At 41.9% G+C, this 18,934-nt stretch overlaps 1 protein-coding gene across 5 annotated transcripts in view; it reads left to right on the plus strand.

Annotated features, from left to right (window-relative positions):
- The window catches only part of madd (MAP-kinase activating death domain), a 248,446-nt gene that overhangs the window by 10,627 nt on the left and 218,885 nt on the right, over positions 1 to 18,934 (plus strand). For all 5 annotated transcript variants that reach the window (XM_059975345.1, XM_059975346.1, XM_059975347.1 and 2 more), the window contains exons 2-3: positions 12,030 to 12,246; positions 13,083 to 13,661. In XM_059975345.1, the coding sequence (XP_059831328.1) occupies positions 12,188 to 12,246; positions 13,083 to 13,661 (638 nt within the window). In that variant the 5' untranslated portion in view covers positions 12,030 to 12,187. The remainder of the gene's footprint in view (positions 1 to 12,029; positions 12,247 to 13,082; positions 13,662 to 18,934) is intronic.

Here is an 18,934-nt window from a genome sequence, read left to right on the forward strand (position 1 = left end):
GAGACGAGAGGTATGATTTAGTTCTCAGGGTGAGAAAAGAACCTGGTCAGGCCAGTTCTGCAACTGCACTGCAAGTGAAAGCTCAGACAGGATTTAGTGTGGGTGGCAGGGAAGGGCTGTGACACTGGAAACAAAAGAAGGTGGTGTCCTGATTTCCCATGGCATCCAGGCATAAACAGTTCAACCCTCTCAGCCATTCCATGATCATTCCACCCCTTAAGATCATGATGACAAGGAATATGCAATGTGTGCATCATTCTGTCCAACCAAGGTGTTGATTCCAACTCTGCTTGGAGTCAAGAAGAGGCAACAGACACAAAATTGGATGCCAGCATTTTCAAAGAATCTATGGAGAGGTCATTGGAGTGGGGCTAGGATACCCTGTGATGTTACTACACTGCTTTACCGCACATCCTTCACCAAGTGCTGTGACTCGATAACTCACCCCACTGTTAGTCAGATCCTTGGGATCTATCAAGTCTCAGGCACAGCAATAAGGATGTTACACACATCAGGAACTAGTCTTACCTTACGGGTCTATGCTTTCATAAGGTCCCTCATGGAAAGCTCATCTGGAAGATGAGATGTATGATGATGCAAAGGAGATGTACGGGATCCAAAGTGACTTGGAAAACTTGGATTCAGAATTTACTTGTCCATAGAAGACAGAGGGTAGTGGCTGACAGGACTTATTCTGACTGCAGATCTGATACTAATGGTGTTCTGCAGGTATCCATACTAGGACCTCTGTATGTACATATACACACATATACATACATATATTTAAATAACCCAAATAAAAATATAGATGAATAGATTACTAAGTTTGCAGATGATTCAAAGATTGGTGGCACTGTGGACAGTGTAGATGACTAGCAAAGGACATAGCTCACGTGCAGGTATGGGTGGAGGAATGGCAGATAGATTTAACCCAACCAAATATTACGTATTGCACTTTAGGAGACCAAATGAAAAGAGGCAGCACTTTAATGATAAAATCCTTGACAGTGATGTACAGAGGGATCTTGGGGTCTCAGTCTATAGCTCTCTGAAAGTAGTTGCACAGGTTGATAGGGTCATAAAGAAAGTAGATAGCAAGTTTGTCTCTATTCGTTAAGGAACTGCGTTCAAAAGCTGGAAAGATGTTACAGGTTTATAAAGTTCTAGCTAGACTGCATCTGGAGTATTGCATTCATTTCTGGAAGAATGTGAAGGCTGTAGAGAGAATGCAGATGGAGGGATAAGGATTATGTGGAGACATATGCCAATTAGTTTAATGTGGTGTTATGGTCAACACAGACACCATATGCTAAAAAGCCTATTCCTGTGCTGTTCTACATAAACCCCACCCACCAGTATCCTTACCACAATCTGGCTATTAATGTTGGATTGCACCTCTCACCAGCCAGCAGGGGGATCAAGGCACCCCCTACACAACCCACCAACCCTAATGTTATGCCCTGAACCTCACCCCCATATCAACCTCAACTGGCAGAGAGCACCAAGAACTCCATCACATGAATGTTAATCTATAAATCAGCCACACAAACACCTCAATCTCATTTCAGCATGTGAAAAAAAGAACAAGTTTGCTTTCCAATAGCACCTTTCACAAACTTTCAGGGCTTAGCAAAGATTTTGCAGGTACCAGCAGATGCTAAAGTATTTCAAAGTGACAACAGTCATGTAGAAAACAGTAACCAAACAGACAAATAAAGTCCAACATGCAATAGTAATCCAATATGGAGAACTTCCATAATTGGAAAGGGCAGAGTAAAATCTCCTGCTCCTTTGGAGGTGGGGGGAGAACACTACCCAACTGACATTTTCCATGAAAAGACAGCCTTCTTAAAATACACCATTCCCACTGCCCTACCCTGCACTGTCAACTAGATCTTTACGCTGAAGTCTTCAGAAAAGACTTGGACTCAGCACAGTTTTCCTTAGAAGGAAAAGGGCCATCAAATGAATCACAGCTCATCCTAATCTAAAAATTAGATTCCTTTCTTTAATGCCTGAGAGATTTATGCATATATAACTGAAAGAACTTTCTTTAAGATGATAACTCAATCCTTCAAAGATGCAGTGATTAGTTTGAATTTAGTCTGTTGAAGCCCATAAATAATTTGCTGTAATTTTGTTTGTGAAGGTGTCTTATCACTCAGGAAAGAACAAGGAGGGAGGGAGGGAGAAAGGGAGGGAGGGGGAGAGAGAGAGAGGGGGGGGAAGAGTGAGAGAGAGAGAGGGGGGGGGGGGGGGAGAGAGAGAGAGAAGAACTTCCCATTTCTATTCCGACATGTCCATCCATGGCCTCCTCGACAGTCGCAATGAGGTGACTCTCAGGTTGGAAGTGCAACACCTTATATTCTGTCTGGGTAGCCTCCAACCTAATGTCGATCTCTCAAACTTCCGGTAATGGCCCCAACTCCCTTCACCGTTCCTCATCTCGTTTTTCCCTCTCTCACTTTATCTCCTTTCCTGCCCATCGCCTCTCTCTAGTCCTCCTCCCACTTTTCTTTCTTTCACGGTCTTCTGTCCTCTCCTATTAGATTCCCCCTTCTCCAGCCCTGTATCTCTTTCACCAATCAAGTGCCCAGTTCTTTACTTCACCCCCTACCCCCTCCCAGTTTCACCTACTATCTTGTGTTTCTTCATCTCCTCCCAACCCCACACTTATTTATTTTTCTTCAGTCCTACTGAAGGGTCTGGGCCTGAACTGTTGACTATACTCTTTTCTGTAGATGCTGCCTGGCCTGCTGAATTCCTCCAGCATGTTTTGTGTATTTGGAGGAATTCAATCATCAACTCTCATGCAGTGTCTCATGGATTGCTGAAATCAGCATGTTGGTCATAATGACTTTATTAATTTCTCCAATTTTTAAAAAAAATTTCAAGTACCTGTTAAAATGTTACTTAGTGGCAGATTGGATTTGAAGTGAAGTGTTGTTGTTCCAATTTGTGCTGTGTGGGGAAGTTTTCTGGAGTTCTGAGCTGCTTCACCAGTTGCAGTCACATTGCACAATGGAGTGCTGAAGTTCCTAAATGGTATTAAGTTTTGAGGTGGCACATCAAGGCTTTATCATCACAGGTTACTTCCTGTTGGAGTTTGGAGTTTGACTTACCTGCTACAGAGCAGTTTTCTGGTTTTCTCTTTGAGATGCCTTGTTAATGTTGAGTGAGACCTGGTGTATGGGTCTGTGCTGATGCAGATAAGAAATCATATAAGGTAAGAAAGTTGGAGATTGAGACTCATTGAATCTTGATCTATTATTGGGATTTCAAAGTATAAACCCGGTGATTTTCTAGCTGAGCTTTCTGCTAGTTTAAGATGAGGGTTCAGTAGCCTTTTTCTCTGAGCTAGTTTTGGTTGCATTTGGACCATGTGTTTTGCACATCAAAAACACAGTGAATCTCCAGTTGCTGGTGGGGAGACAGACATTCCACTTGCCATGTTGAAGAGTGGGATGCAATAACTGCCTCATAAATCCACTAATCAGGATACTTTTGCCACCGTTCCTCAAGATTGTATTATCTCTAGTGTGGCATTGTGTCGCATTAAGTTTACTGTAGTTTCCTTTTTTTTCTAACTAGTGAGAGCAGGTGAGGTTCATGTACTTGGACTGTCTGTTTTTTTAAATAGAATGTAGTTAGAAAATGTTGGTTGTAAAACATTGCAGCTTCTCTTGTAGTGTTGATTTCCACCAAGGGTAATTTTTCATGATTTTGTGAAGTTGGAGTTGACAGCTCCAGGAAGATTGTAGCACATGTGGTTGTTTAACCCAATGTGTTTGCACAAAATCATTCTGAATGCATTTGATCAATAGTAATTACAAAAATAAAGGAGGAAGTGTTTGGATGTTTTCCATTATGGAACGTCAGGTAAAATAATTCTAGATTTACATGTTGAGAAGAGGTGTTTTTCAAATGCTGCATGCCTGGCAGTCTGTATTCAGTAAAATCAGAGGTAAGTGTTGTGTGTCCTGCATACATGCTTTCTGCACCCTACTCCAACACTTGCTTTTCTCTCTGCAGGGATAGTTCACTTATAAGATACAATAAATAAGGTTTAATTACTTCCATTCCACTAATTGATTCCAGGTACTTGGAAAATCTGAGTATATAATTGTTTGCAGATTTATCAGATCGGCTTGGCAATTACTTTTGAACAATATTTGTGTCATTTATACCTAATGCTATTTATTAGTTGTGATTTAGGGATAGAGAGCATGGCTGTCAATGCTGATAAGTAGGTTATCAACCTTTACCCAGCATACAGCACATAGCCCTTGGTATGTACAGAGTTTTGTTATCTCTTATACTTCACCATCATCTAAAAGGCACAAAAATGCAGACAGGGAGGTGCATGATGAGGGTTTTGCAGATGGGTGAGGCATTGTACCTGGGAAGAAAGGTAACTGAGAAAATAAATAACACTGTCCTAGAGGGATGGGTCAAAACCAGGGCAGTGTGAAGGTGAATGCACTGATGAGATAATGTATGTTAATACTAGATTACAGTTACTGAGATTGGGTGGATTGGGAAAAGGAGATGTGAAAACCAGAGTAGAAGTTGTCTTGTAGCAAGTTAAAGGGTTTGTGGATGTAGTGGGGTTAGTGTTTGACTGCTCCGGTAAAGAACTGGTCCAGGCATAATGGAATGAATATCCTCCTTACATACTTTGATAACAAATCCTTTTTGTGATTTCCTGCTTGGCTCTCTCCTTTTAGGTTGTGCATTCAAGCCCAACTCTAGTATGACATTGTGGGCATCACTGAGACATGGCTGCAAGATTGTAGTTGGGAGCTTAACATCCAGGAATACACCTCGTATTGAAATGACAGTCAAGTGGGCAGAGGGGCTGGGGTGGCTCTGTTTTAAAAAAAAAATAAAATCAAACCCTTAGAAAGGGGTAACATAGGATCGGAAGATGTCGAATCGTTATGGGTAGAGTTAAGCAGCTGCAAGAATAAAAAGACCCTGATGGGAGTTATGTACAGGCCTCTGAACAGTAGCAAAGATGTGGTCTACAAATTACAAAGGGAGATATAAAAGGCATGTAATAAGAGCAATGTTTTGATAGTCACGGGGAGTTTCAGTATGCAGATTGGGAAAATCAGGTTGATGCTGGATTCTAAGAGAGGCCATTTGTTGAATCAGAATTCTGGCAACAATACAATGAAATAAATGATAGATATAGAGGAAAAAGCTCTCCCCAAAATACCAGAGGGTGATACAGCCAGTCAGAATACTCACCATGGTACATTTTAGGTAACATAACAAATCTCCTCAAACTCCTCATGAAATATAGCTTCTTTATAGCTGCATCAAGGTTATGTCCTCAGAAATATTGACACCCAAGAAATTGCTCACTCTCTCCACTTCTGATCCCTCTGAGGATTGGTTTGTACTCCCTCATTTTACTCTTGCTGAAGTCCATAATCAGCTCTTTGGTCTTGCTGCAACACCACTCTACCAACTGTTATAGCTTGCTCCTGTACACCAGGTCCTTCCTGAGACAGGTGTTGATTCTAGCTATGACCAACGTCTCAAAGCATTTCATCACTGAAGATGTGAGTACTACTGAACAATAGTTATTGACACACGAGAGAATGCCTACAAGGTGGCTTTTTAGAGTGGCTGGTGGTTGAGCTCACTAGGGGAAAGACAATTCTGGATTAGGTGTTCTGTAATGAATCAGACATGATTAGGAAGTTTAAGGTAAAAGAACCTTTAGGAGGCAGTGATCATAATATAGAATTCACTCTGTAATTTGAGAGGGAGAAGATAAAATCAGATGTACAGTGGCATGCAAAAGTTTGGGCACCCCTTGTCAAAATTTCTGTTACTGTGAATAGCTAAACGAGTAAAAGATAAACTGTTTTCCAAAAGGCGTAAAGTTAAAGATGGCACATTTCTTTAATATGTTAAGCAAGAAAGCGTCTTTATTTCCATCTTTTTACAGTTTCAAAATAACAAAAAAGGAAAAGGGCCTGAATCAAAAGTTTGGGCACCCTGCATGGCAGTACTTAGGCAAGTACTTACCCTTTGGCAAGTATCACAGCTTGTAAAAGCTTTCTGTAGCCAGCTAAGAGTCTTTCAATCCTTGTTTGGGGGTTTTCGCCCATTCTTCCTTGCAAAAGGCTTCTAGTTCTGTGAGATTCTTGGGCTGTCTTGCATGCACTTCTCTTTTGAGGTCTATCCACAGATTCTCGATGATGTTTGGATCAGGGGACTGTGAGGGCCATGGCAAAACCTTCAGCTTACGGCTCTTGAGAGTCCATTGTGGATTTTGAGGTATGTTTAGGATCATTATCCTGTTGTAGAAGCCATCCTCTTTTCATCTTTGGCTTTTTTACAGACGGTGTGATGTTTGCTTCCAGAATTTGCTGGTATTTAATTGAATTCATTCTTCCCTCTACCAGAGAAATGTTCTCTGTGCCACTGGTTGCAAAACAAGCCCAAAGCATGATCGATCCACCCCTGTGCTTAACAGTTGGAGAGGTGTTCTTTTCATGAAATTCTGCACCCTTTTTTCTCCAAACATACCTTTGCTCATTGCAGCCAAAAAGTTCTATTTTAACTTCATCAGTTCACAGGACTTGTTTCCAGAATGCATCAGGCTTGTTTAGGTGTTCCTTTGAACCTTTTGAATAGAACTTTTTTTGTACGTAAGTTGGAACAAGTACATCTGGTATTATTTAGCGTCAGTTAGTCAAACGTTTGTCTTAGTATGTAGTATATATTTTACCTTTCTATGCATATAAAACACTTAAGAAATGTATGTATTCCAATAATTAAACCACTGCATTGCTTAGTAATAATTGTAGCTTTCATTGGGCAGGGCCTTTCACATGCTCCATTATTCTCACTTTATCCATTATCCTTTAAAATTGTTCCGATTGTTGACTGACTATAGCCTAACGCTTTTCCAATGACTGGCATTTCACCTCTTTCCAAACGCTTTATTATTTCCACTTTATTTTCAATTGCGATCACTTCCCGTCAATGGAACAGAAACACCGAGGTTGGGTCCCGAGGTCCACTGGGTCCTAAGGACACCGCACTGAATTCCTCGGGTCCCTAAACTCCACTGCACTGAGACAGGTTAAATGGGACAAGTGGGGTTGTGCTGGGTTTGGGTATTTGATCCTCCACAATATTCCGCGTGGGAATTTAAACTGGAGGTGGCAGTGTTTTTTTTTTATGAGGTCAAGTTGTGAGCTTGACATCAACCTGGCACGGATGGTACGGGAGTCACTGGATTGACATCAACCCGGCACGGGAGCGGTCTGTCACTAAATTGAACTCGGGAACCTCCGTTCTCCAGCCCGGCACTGATTTCACTGCGCCACCGGCCGACTGGAATGGGGAGGGGGGGGTGGCGGGGTCAGGGTGAATCTTACTAAGAAAAATTTAAGCCAAATATAAAGTTAAAACACTCAACACAGTGTCAACGGCAACAACTTAAAATGGCGGATGGCGTTCTCCTTCCTCGGTTCATAAGTACGAGTTGTCCGTAAGTGAGACGTTCGTAACTTGGGGACTACCTGTACTGTGTAACCTTTCACTCATTTGCTTATCAACTATGTATTTAACACTGCCTTAAAACTATTTGAAGATGCCATTTTCACCCCCTTTTGAGAAATTATTCTCATAGTCTCTGAAAAGATTTGTCTTAAATGGGCAACAGTAACCTCTGGTTCTAACTTCCCATCAAAAGGAAACACCTGTCCACCACACTCACGTTATCAAGACCTCTCAGCAGCATTTATTTTTCAATCAGATCAAATTCTATTCTTTTAGACCTCAGTATATACAAGCTAATACTGTGCAATCTTTATAAGACAACCTGTTTAAATATTGGTCCAGTAAACTGTCCCTGAGCTGCTTTCAGTGCCTCAATCTCTTCATCCTTAAAGAGACTAATTTGTTATTTTACAAATGGCCCCTGTAATTGACACACAGCTACCTATTTCTGCATTTGGTTCTTTCAGTGCACAACCAGTTTGTTAGTTTTCGGAGCTACTTGCTTTTCTTCTATACTATACTTTAGCGAATCATGCAAAATCCTTAATAATATTTTTAAAATTTTTGTTGGTAAATGGATATTATATTCCATTTGTCAGATTTTTTTCCCACTCAGGTATCCTATCTAGAATCTTTTCTCGTCATCTTTACAATTTATTTTCTGATCATTGTATCAATACCAAAGATGCCTTCATCTAAATTTGTACAAATTGATGGTCTGTGCTGTTCCCCATGTTGCACCAGTTATTTTATCTAGCCATTCAGAAAAAGGACTTTCCACACCACCTTGTTTCCTGTTGGCTGACCAATCATCAATCTGAATCTATATGCACTTTCTTACAATGTGATCTTTGGTCCGTAATGTTATTAAGCGTTTCTGAAAAGCTAAGTTGGTACATCTGATGGTTCCTCTTTAACAAACATCATACTATTTCTTTGCAAAGAACTCCAGTTAATTTGTCAAGCGTAATTTCCTTTTCACAAAACTACAAAATCTAGACACTAAGAAAAAAATACTTCTGGTTTAACATGGTGCTACCAAATGCGTGCGACAGTTCACTGGTAGTGAACAAACTTTTCTTAGGCTTCAGCCAGGTACAGGTATCAATTTTAACTGACATTTCGTTGACAAGCTCTACTGTTTCATCAGATGCCTTGACCATCTGAACAGTATACATCCAAACATTCAATTTATGATGAAGACGGAGAAGAATTTTTGCCTCCCATTCCTTGACATTCTAATACAATGGAAACTGGATGTAGCCTCGGGCATGGCGTCTATTGGAAGCCCACTCACACGGACTTCTACCTCAACAATAACAGCCACCATCGGACCTCCCAACATCAAGCAGTTCTTTCTAATTTGATTAGCTGTGCAAGAACTATTTCCGAACAGGTGAGTGTCCCCAAGGAAGGAAGATGATTACGCATGACGTTCCTACAGAATGGCTACAAGGTGAAGGGAATCAGTTGGGCCTTTAAAAGGCATCAACGGAAAAACCAGGAAACCTAACAACAAGGAAGAACACATCGCTACCACCTGTCTTCCCTATATTTGCACAGTTTCTAGAAGGATCGCCAGGGTCCTGAAGAAATACCAAATTAATACCATCCACAAACTTTTAAGGAAGCTCAAATCCCAGCTTATCTGGGTCAAAGATAACCTGGGACTCAGGATTGTTGGTGTTTACAGGATTCCTTGTGAACATAGAGCAGTGTATATCGAGCAGATGGGGGACACAGTGAAAACCCACATTAAGGAGCACAGGAGGTATATCCATTGGGTTACCTGGAGAAAATGGTGATAAGCAGAGCATTGCATTCATAATTGCAGCAGGATTGGCTTTGATTGCTCAAAACTACTATGCCGCACCAATGGCTTTTGGAAAATAAGAATTTTCACAAAGGCCAAGGTTAGAACTGGAATTCGATTGTAAGCAAGGTGGAAGAGTGGAATCCTGATTTGTTGAGGACTTGCCCATCAGGAGGGACAGATGACAGGGGTATATACTACCAGACTAGATGTGCCTAGGCATCATTGAAATAATGTTTGTCATTGAAATGTTGGTTAAAATCGATACATGTACTCGGCTGGAAGCACAAGAAGAGTTTATAAAGCACTAGATCCTTTATCAGTTCAAAAGGTAAGAAATTCAACTAAATATGTTAATAATATCACCTTATTTGAAGTAAATTGGAAATTATCAGCACAATGAAGAGGCAAGTGAAGGCTAAGCAAGTTCGAGGGATGAGCTGTGCTGGTGCTTTGCAGAATTGATACAGAGAGGGTGAGCCATTCAGAGAGGAGAAGCTGAGGCTGAGGAGTCCTGATGCCTGCACAACTGGCTGAGTGCGAGGTTGGATCACTCTGGACGGCGAGCTGATTTGAAGAATTTGAAAGTGGCTTCCGGCTGGCAGGGAGTCACTGGGCGGCATGGTATAGGTTTAGAGCCTTTTGCTGTAACAGTGTCCAGGTCCTAGTGCATTGTTTGACAATTTATAAATGCCGGCCCAGATAGACTGGAAAGACAGGATGTCGAGATTTCACTCGCTGTCTGTGATATTCATTCCTCTTCCATGGTGCTGAGGCTGTGAAGACTGTCCCATCTTCTGTGTTTTGTGCCGGCTAATATGGTGAGCTGATACAGTGGCTTTGGGCCCACTCTGGGCTGCTCCAGGGTTGGATCTAAGGACTCAGTTTGGTTCAGAATAGTTGTTTGCTTATTTGTTTTTTTTTTATCCTCTTTCTCTTGCACATGGTCTTTATTTTTTTTCTAAATTGGGTTCTTTTGGGTTTCTTGCTTTGTGCTATGCATAAGAAAGCTTATCTCAAGTTGTATAATCTATACATTCTTTGATAATAAAAGTATGTTGAAACCTTGAAACACTACTGCTAGCTGTGATATTGGAGGTCAGAGAAACTAGGCAATGAATGAGAGGTTCTGAAGAACAGGACCTTATTGTACAAGACCAAGGATCGCTGAAATTGGTAGCACATTTAGAAAAGGTGATGAAGAATTCAGATGGGTAACTTGCTTATTCAGGGAGTTTTGAATTTGAGAGCAAGGAGTTCATGGTACAGCTTTCTAAAGCATTGTTTAGGTATCAGCTGGGTGCATAGAATATACTGTAGAACAGTACAGATACAGGTTCTTCAGCTCACAATGTCTGAGATAATCACAGTCCCAAATTAAACTTAACCCTTCTGCTTCCATATACTCTATATTTCCAATTTCAATTCCTATTCATGTACCTTCTTTGTACATATTGCTCTTGTATCTGCTTCCACTAATTCCAAGCACCTGCCACTCTATTTCAAAAGCAACTGCCCTGTAAATCTCTTTTAAACTTTCCCCCTCACACCTAAAAGCTACACTTCTAGTTTTGACAGTTCATCCTATGAAATGCTGGAGGCCAGCCAGCATTTATAGAGATAAATAAACAGTCAATGTTTCAGACCAGAACTTTTGATCAGGATTGGACAAAGGGTTTGGTCCAAAATGTTGACTTTATTCTTCTCCCTTGATGCTACTTGACCTGAGTTCCTCTGGCATTTTGTGCGTAATACTCCAAATGTGGCCTAACTGAAGTAACATGACTTACTGACTTTTATAGTCAATGCCCACCAATAAAAGCAAGCATGCTGCAGATCTTCCTTAACAACTAGTCCACTTAGGTTGCAACATCCAGGGAGCTACTGGCTTGTACCCCAGTGTCCAGTTCTGGTAGCTTCACTTACTGAAGGAGATGCAGAGGAAGTTCACCAGGATATTGCCCGGGATGGACTGTTTCAGATATGACAGCAATAAACCTCAACTTGCTGAGGAGAGATCAGATGAGCTAGGATTGTTTTCCTTGAAGCAGAGGAGACTGTTTGGGAAGCGACCTGATAAAGAGTATGTAGAATTGTGATGGGCCGAAGTAGGACAGGTAGTAGCTAGGAGATTTAGAAAGGATCTGTGGAAGACCAGTTTCTGCGAGAAGTTGGTTGGAATTTGGAACCTACTGTTTAAACAGCTAATTGAGGCTGATACTCTCAAAATGAAGCATTGGCACATTGCTTTGTCCTACTGGAATTATCACAGGATGCACCTGCTTGATATACTAACCCTGTGAAAGTTAGCTTTTTGACTAGTCACCCCAGCACCCATCCGCTTATGTGCTGACACAAAGGCATCTATCTGTATGGCACGATCTGGTTTGTCATCTTCCCATTGGAAATCCACAATTGAAATTATCAAAGTCTAGTTTTATGCACAAGCTTTAGAAGTGGATTTTGGTTACTGTGGAGAACTTGTCACTCAGCTGCCTGCTGAGAAAGGAATTGTGCTGCACAGAGGCAATTCATCAAAGAACAATTAACCTATTGTCATGATTTTCTCCATAAACTTAAACGTTAACAGACTCGCGGTGTCTGTTAGTGTGATGCATGCTTTTTACAGCTGTTGTGGGATAAATCTTTAGTGATACCTAATAACAAGATTCGCCTTCTTGTTTTGCAGATTCCAAGAGTTGTACCATATGAGATCTCTTACAGGCTGTGATACAGGGTTTCTCTGCCTACATCAGTTGCTGGTAGAGAGTTGGCTTCACATGTGCTTCTACCATCACGTGGTGAATTTCTGACCAGGTGCAATGACCTAGTGGTGGGCTGGAGAGGATGTTTCAAAAGAAAGTATGTCCTCGCTTACTGGACTACCTGGTCTTCATTGGTGCCAGGTAAATATTCCTGCAACATTTGTGGTAGGATTGGGGCTCTGGCAGTTGGATTCTTCCAATTTGGGGGTGAGGGAGAAACATAACACTGAGAGTCAGATGTTGATGTTGCAGTGCTTGGTGGCAGGAGCCAAATGCCATTGTTCCCCAGCACTTACAGATGTTTTGGGGTCAAAGAAGTAAATAAGTAATATCTATCTCCTACATCATAACTACTTGGGAAGTATCTGAATGTGAAGAATTTCATAGAAAAGCTCTTGGAAATCATCTTGCTGATTGCTGGAATCAGAAGCTTGTGTTGGAGTGGTTTTACTAATTATGCCTATGCCCTCCTCTCTGGCATCTGATGATTTGCTTTTCTCAGTATGCCTTCATCACCAGCTGTAGTATGCTGTTGGGCCAAAGAATCTACAATCTGCTGTCGAAGCAAATTGTGACAGACCAAGGCTGCTGAATGATGTTCTGTGCTGTTATATGTAGATAGGTCATGGCAGCACTGTGACAGGATGGGTTTCATAGTAATATTTTGCTGTATGATGGTTGCTTATGTGGCCTTGCTGCCTTGTTGGTAATGGATTGCCATGCACTTGATATTGCCAATGTGATTGGGAGTCACATTGCATTGGAGGTGCAAGGAAACGTGGCAACTCCGTGGCTGTTTGTGATGGGTGATTGGTGGCTCTGATGCAGTCAGTAGTGGAATGTCTGGGTGGGCTCAAGTGGAAATGTATGGTTATTTTTGGAACATATTTGAGATGCAGCACTATCTCTGGCAGGGATATTGCAGACTGATTGTTGCAGAAATCGTAGAACTGTTCATTTTTATGTTGTGTTTGCAGGCAGCCCAGCAGTGATAGTATTGCTCAGACTCCTGAGCTGCTGCGGCGCTATCCACTGGAAGATCACCATGACTTTCCCCTCCCTCCAGATGTGGTCTTCTTCTGCCAGCCTGAGGGATGTCTCAGTGTGCGGCAGAAACGCACCAGCTTGCGTGATGATACTTCTTTTGTTTTCACTCTGACGGACAAGGACACTGGAGTGGTTCGTTACGGGGTCTGTGTCAACTTTTACCGCTCCTTCCAAAAGCGAAGCCGGGACAGGCCAGACAGGGGTCCGCAGCGCCCAAAGAGCAATGCCGTAGAGACACTGGATGACCACAATAACTCCGACAGTGGCTCATCTTTGGCTACGCATAGTGCCGATTCCACCCCTGACGTCAGTCGTTCGCCCCGGATGAAATCCCATCTGAAGAGTGGGAATCGATCACGGAACAATACCCTAACTTCACTCTGCATACTCAGCCACTATCCATTCTTCTCTACCTTCCGTGAATGTCTTTATACCCTCAAGCGACTGGTGGACTGTTGCAGTGAGCGCCTGCTTATTAAAAAGGCAGGAAGCTTGAAAGGCATCCAAAGGTGAGTGTCTGTATTTACCAATCAGTGCATTGGAAATTGTGACACAGGGAATTTGGCGATTCTGGAATATGGTGCAATAAACTGGAGGAACTCAATAGATCAAGAGCACCTGTGGGGGGGGGGGGCGGGGGGAGAGAAATTGTCGATGTTTTGGGTTGGAGCCCTGGGTTTATTCCTCCCACAGATGTGGCCTAACCCACTGAGCTCTTCCAGCAGATTCTTTGTTGCATTGGAAATAGTGTTGTGTTCTGTTAAAGATATTTATTCATTGCTATCAAAGAAGCAAAGAGAAATTAGGATTAAGATGTACATTCCTAAAACGTGACTTGCAGGTTGGAACAGTTAATAAGAGGCATGCTCAGTTTATGGTACACTTAGCACCACTGGCTGGGCTGTTAATGTTGCTTTTGATACAACTTTTACATTCCATTTGAGCTCTTGCTGGGTGCTGGCATAAGGGTTAAGGAGAAACAAGGAATAAAATTAAATTTGTGTGGGATATCATTGTCCATTGTCCAGCTTTGGTATATTCTGAATTTATCCCATCTAAAACATTGATAGTTCTACATAGACACAGTTATGGGTGCTATTTGTGAAGAGAAGCCTTCACTTTGTATAAGGACTGCAGTGATGGTCACACTTTGCAGTAGGATCATAGAGAACTAAATCTGTAATTGATATGTTGGCAAGGAAAAGTTCAGATGGGTTACATTAGGGTTGATGGTTATGAATTATTTTTTGCTGATTTCTAAAATAGGCAGTGTATATCTCCTTTCCTTACCAACTCCTCTCTTCAGATCACTTTCTGCAAGTTTCAGCACTTCTCTCTAGAAACACAATTTCTTCCTTATTCTTTCAGCATTCCAATTGACCATTCTGTCTGGGATACCCTGGTTTACTCTCCCGTCTCCACCCATACCCAGCTCAGTACTTTTATGTACTGTTGCAGCTAATACATCACATGCCTTTAACCTCCTCCCTTATCAGTGCCCAAAAACCTAAACACATGGCCCACATAAAGCAACTTGTTTATGCTATTTCCTATTTATTATGCTATTAATTGGGCACAATATTAGGTACACCTATACACTGCTCATTAGTGCAAATATCTAATCAGCCAATGATGTGGCAGCAACTCAGTTCATCAAAGTATGCAAACATTGTCAAGTTGTTTTTCAGACAGACATCAGAATGGGGGAAGAAATGATCCAAGTGATTTTAATTGTGGAATGATTGTTTGTGGTTTGAGTATCTCAGCATCTGTTAATCTGGGGTTTTCATGCACAGCAGTCTTTAGAGCTTACAGAGAATGGTGCAAAGAATCCAGTGAGCAGCAGTTTTGTGAGCAAAAATGTCTTGTTAATGAGAGATGTCAGAGGAGAATGGCCAGACTGGTTTAAGTTGACAGGAAGGCGACAGTAACTCAAGTAATCACGTTATTGCAGCGATGTGCTGAAGAGCATTTCTGAATGGACCTTGGAGTGGATGAATGACAGCAGCAGAAGACTGCACTGTGTTCTATTCCTGTACCTAACAAAGTAGCCACCCGTATGTGCCCGTGTTGTGGTTTCCTCCACAAAGGGAAATGAGATGTTGATTAGGTGACTGCTATACAGGTCCTCTCTGCAAGCATGACCTTGACATTCCAGTTGCTTTTTACTTTAATTCTTCATTCCACCTAGTGACTTCTTTTGCTTTCTACTGCTTTCCAACAAACCTCAACAGAAGTTCAAGGATCAGCACCTCATCTTCCATCTGAGTACTCTGGACATGTCTTTATTCAATATTTTCTAATAATTAGCATCTCAGCTTTGTCCTTTTTCAGATATCCAGCATTCTCTATTAAATTCAGATATTTCTGCATTTTCACCTTGTACTTGCATATTGTCACTAATTTTGTTCTTTAATCTTGAGTACCATTTAACCTGTGACATTGCTTCACTTTGTTACCCAACTAACTTTCTCTGCATCTTAAACATGAGGAAATCCTCAGGTGCTGGAAATCCAAGAAACACACACAAGATACTGGAGGAAATCAGCAGGCCAGGCAGCATCGATGGAAAAGGACTGAAAAAAAGAAGTCAGAACAAGAAGGTGGGGGAAGGGGAGGAAGAAGTACAAGGTGGTAGGTGAAACTGGGAGAGATGAAGAAAAGAGCTGGGAAGTTGAAAAGCGAAAGAGATAAAGGATGAAGGGGGAATCTGATAAGAGAGGGCAGAAGACCTCGGAGAAAGGGGAAGGGAGAGGAACACCAGAAAGAGGTGATGGGCAGGTTAGGAGGTAAGATGAGAGGGGTAACCTGGAATGAAGGAGGGGAGCAGTTACTGGAAATTAGAGAAATCAATGTCCATGCCATCAGGTAGGAGGGTACCCAAACTGAATATAATGTGTTGCTCCTCCAACATGTGTGTGGCATCATCGCGGCAGTAGATGCGTCTTAAATCCTGTTTATCTCTTTTTTTCTAGTTCTGAAATGTGAGCACTTTTTCAGTTCAGATTTGAACGCATCAAACACTTTCTGTTGTTATTGTGTTTTTTCAATAAATCTGATGTGCAGATCATGATAACCATGTCCCACAGGACGCTCAGCACAGCAGGCATTGATGTTTTTGAGTCACTGCTGGTCATGGACATTGATGTTCCCTACCTTGTTGCTAGTTTACCTGAGAGGTAAACCAGATAAACTGATGTGGAAAAGAGGCTAGACTGGGCAACAATAGCTGAGTTCCATTGCTGTCATGTTAGGATAATTAGTGTAGTGAAATGACTAAAACAATAATTTTTCCCAATATTCTATTTCCAGTTTAAAATTCTTGGATGTGTGATGTGCATTGGTTTGGAAGTCTGCCAGTCACGTACCTTCGCTCTGCACCAGTGTGATTGATGGAGCAGTGTAGCTGTTGATGCAGCTTGTTTATTTTTGTAACTTAAACTGCTGAGGAGACAGACTCTTGAGACAGAGTGCTCCTGGGAGAGCTCCTCTTGCTGCAATTTGTATAATTTGCCATTGATGAAGCCTTTGTCCTTGTCACATCACGGCTGATATCAGCAATTCTGGTTATAGTATAATCAGTATGATGGTACTTTTTTTTAACCTTCCCTTTTGGTGATATAGCAGTCAATCACTACCAGTTATTTTCAGTTCCTCAATTTCAGCTTTCCTCAATTGTTTAGCATTCTAGAAATATTGTTTAATTCTAGGTAGAACAAATTTCAGTAATAACTGTCATCTGTCTCTTTGATTTTCAAGATCACTCTTTTTTTTGTAAAGTTAGAATTGAGACTGATACCTATTGCTCTATGAAGATGGTCATGGGCTGCTGTCTGACAGCTTGAATAACTGAATGTCCATTTCCAGGGAAATTAGAGTTAATCATATTGCTATTAAATCTAGAGGGGACAAGTCAGCCAAAGCAGGCAGGGACAACTGGTGTCCAATCCTGAAGAATACCAATGAGCTTGTTTCAGTTGTTTTAATTGTCTGGCAGCTCTGTGATAACCGAAAATTGAATATACTTGAGGGACCATCAATAGACTACCACAATGTGAACCACATGTTTCCACTGTTGTAGTCCACCCAAGGAGCAGCCCAGGCTTAATGAGTGTGGTTGCTGGGAATAGCACCAAATGTATGAAAAAATGGGTCAACCTGGTGAAGCTGTAACATGGGTTATTTTTGAACTAAGCAGCATGCAATAGATGAAGTTAAGCAATTCCATAATTAAGAAATCAGATGACAGCTTTGGAGTCTTGCCACATCCAATCATGGTAATTAGTTAAACAGTTGGAAGGTAGGGACAAAGCAGATATCCATCTTCAACCATCTGAAAAAAAAGTTGAAGCATTCATAACCAGCTTGTGCAATAAGTACATGATCCAAGTCAACTTCATCATGAGCGTCTCCATGTGATAACAGCAAGCAGAACAGAAAAAGAATACAGCAACGTACTCTGGGCTGCAGTAAAGAAAATCTGCTCTCCCAAACTAGCTACCTTTCTAACCAATCTGTTCCAGTACAGTTACAATACTGGAAACTACCCAACATTGTGTCCTGTCCTCAAAAATTTTGTATGTTCATTGTAATTAATTATTACCCAGTCATTCTGCTCTTACCAGCCAACAGTTGATGTTGTCCTTCCTAAATTTACTTCTTCGTTCTGCACATTTAACTCCATGTTCCGTCAGACCATCCCTCTGTACATGTGTCCTCCTTATCACTTGTTCCGCCTCACCTTTCTCTACTACACACTTAATATTCCGGAACCGTGTAGTCCCCACCTGTCCTTTATTCTTCATCTCGCTATCCTCTCTCACATTCTGGATCCCCGCCCCCTGCAAATTTAGTTTAAACCCGCCCCCCCTCCCCCCAAGAAGCACTAGCAAACTTCCCTGCAAGAATGTTAGTACCTCTCCAGTTCAGGTGTAAACCGTCCCTTCGGAACAGATCCCACCTTCCCTGGAACAAAGCCCAATTATCTAAAAACCTGAAGCCTTCCCTCCTGCACCTCCTCCTCTCAGCCACGTATTAATCTGTATAATTTTTCTGTTCCTTGCCTCACTCGCATGTGGCACAGGTAGCAATCCTGAGATTGTTACCCTGGAGGTCCTGCTCTTCAGCTTCGCACCTAACTCCCTACGTAGGACCCCCTCACTCAACCTACCCACGTCATTGGTCCCTACATGGACCACAACATCTGGATTCTTGCCCTCCCTCTCGAGAATAACCTGCACCCGATCTGAGATGTCTCAGACCCCGTCACCAGGGAAGCAACATACCATCTGAGACTCCCGATCTTCCCCACAAAATCTCCTATCTGCCCCCCTGACTATAGAATCCCCTATCACTACCGCTGTCTTCTCTTCCCTCCTGCCCTTCCTAGTCAAGGGTCCAACCTCAGTGCCAGAGTCAGGACCACTGCAACATTTTCCTGGTACGTCATCCCCACTAACAGTATCCAAAGCGGTATACTTATTGTTGATGGGAACGGCCATAGGGGTGCTCTGCTCTCTCTGTCTGCTCCCCCTGCCTCTCTTGACTGTCACCCATTTACCTACCTCCTGTCTTTTCGGTGTGACTACCTCCTGATAACTCTTATCTATCTCTGCCTCTGCCTTCCGAATGATCCGTAGTTCATCCAGCTCCTGCTCCAATTCCCTAACTCGGTCTGAAAAAACTATAATGATCCAGCGAAACTGGCTATTCTAATTATATTGGTCTGTCAATGAATCTTTGGGCCTTGTGTTAGGGAGGTGACCTGTTGTTAAAGATTTGA

Source organism: Hypanus sabinus, chromosome 7 (genome assembly GCF_030144855.1).
Source record: "Hypanus sabinus isolate sHypSab1 chromosome 7, sHypSab1.hap1, whole genome shotgun sequence".
NCBI classification, from domain to species: Eukaryota; Metazoa; Chordata; class Chondrichthyes; order Myliobatiformes; family Dasyatidae; genus Hypanus; species Hypanus sabinus.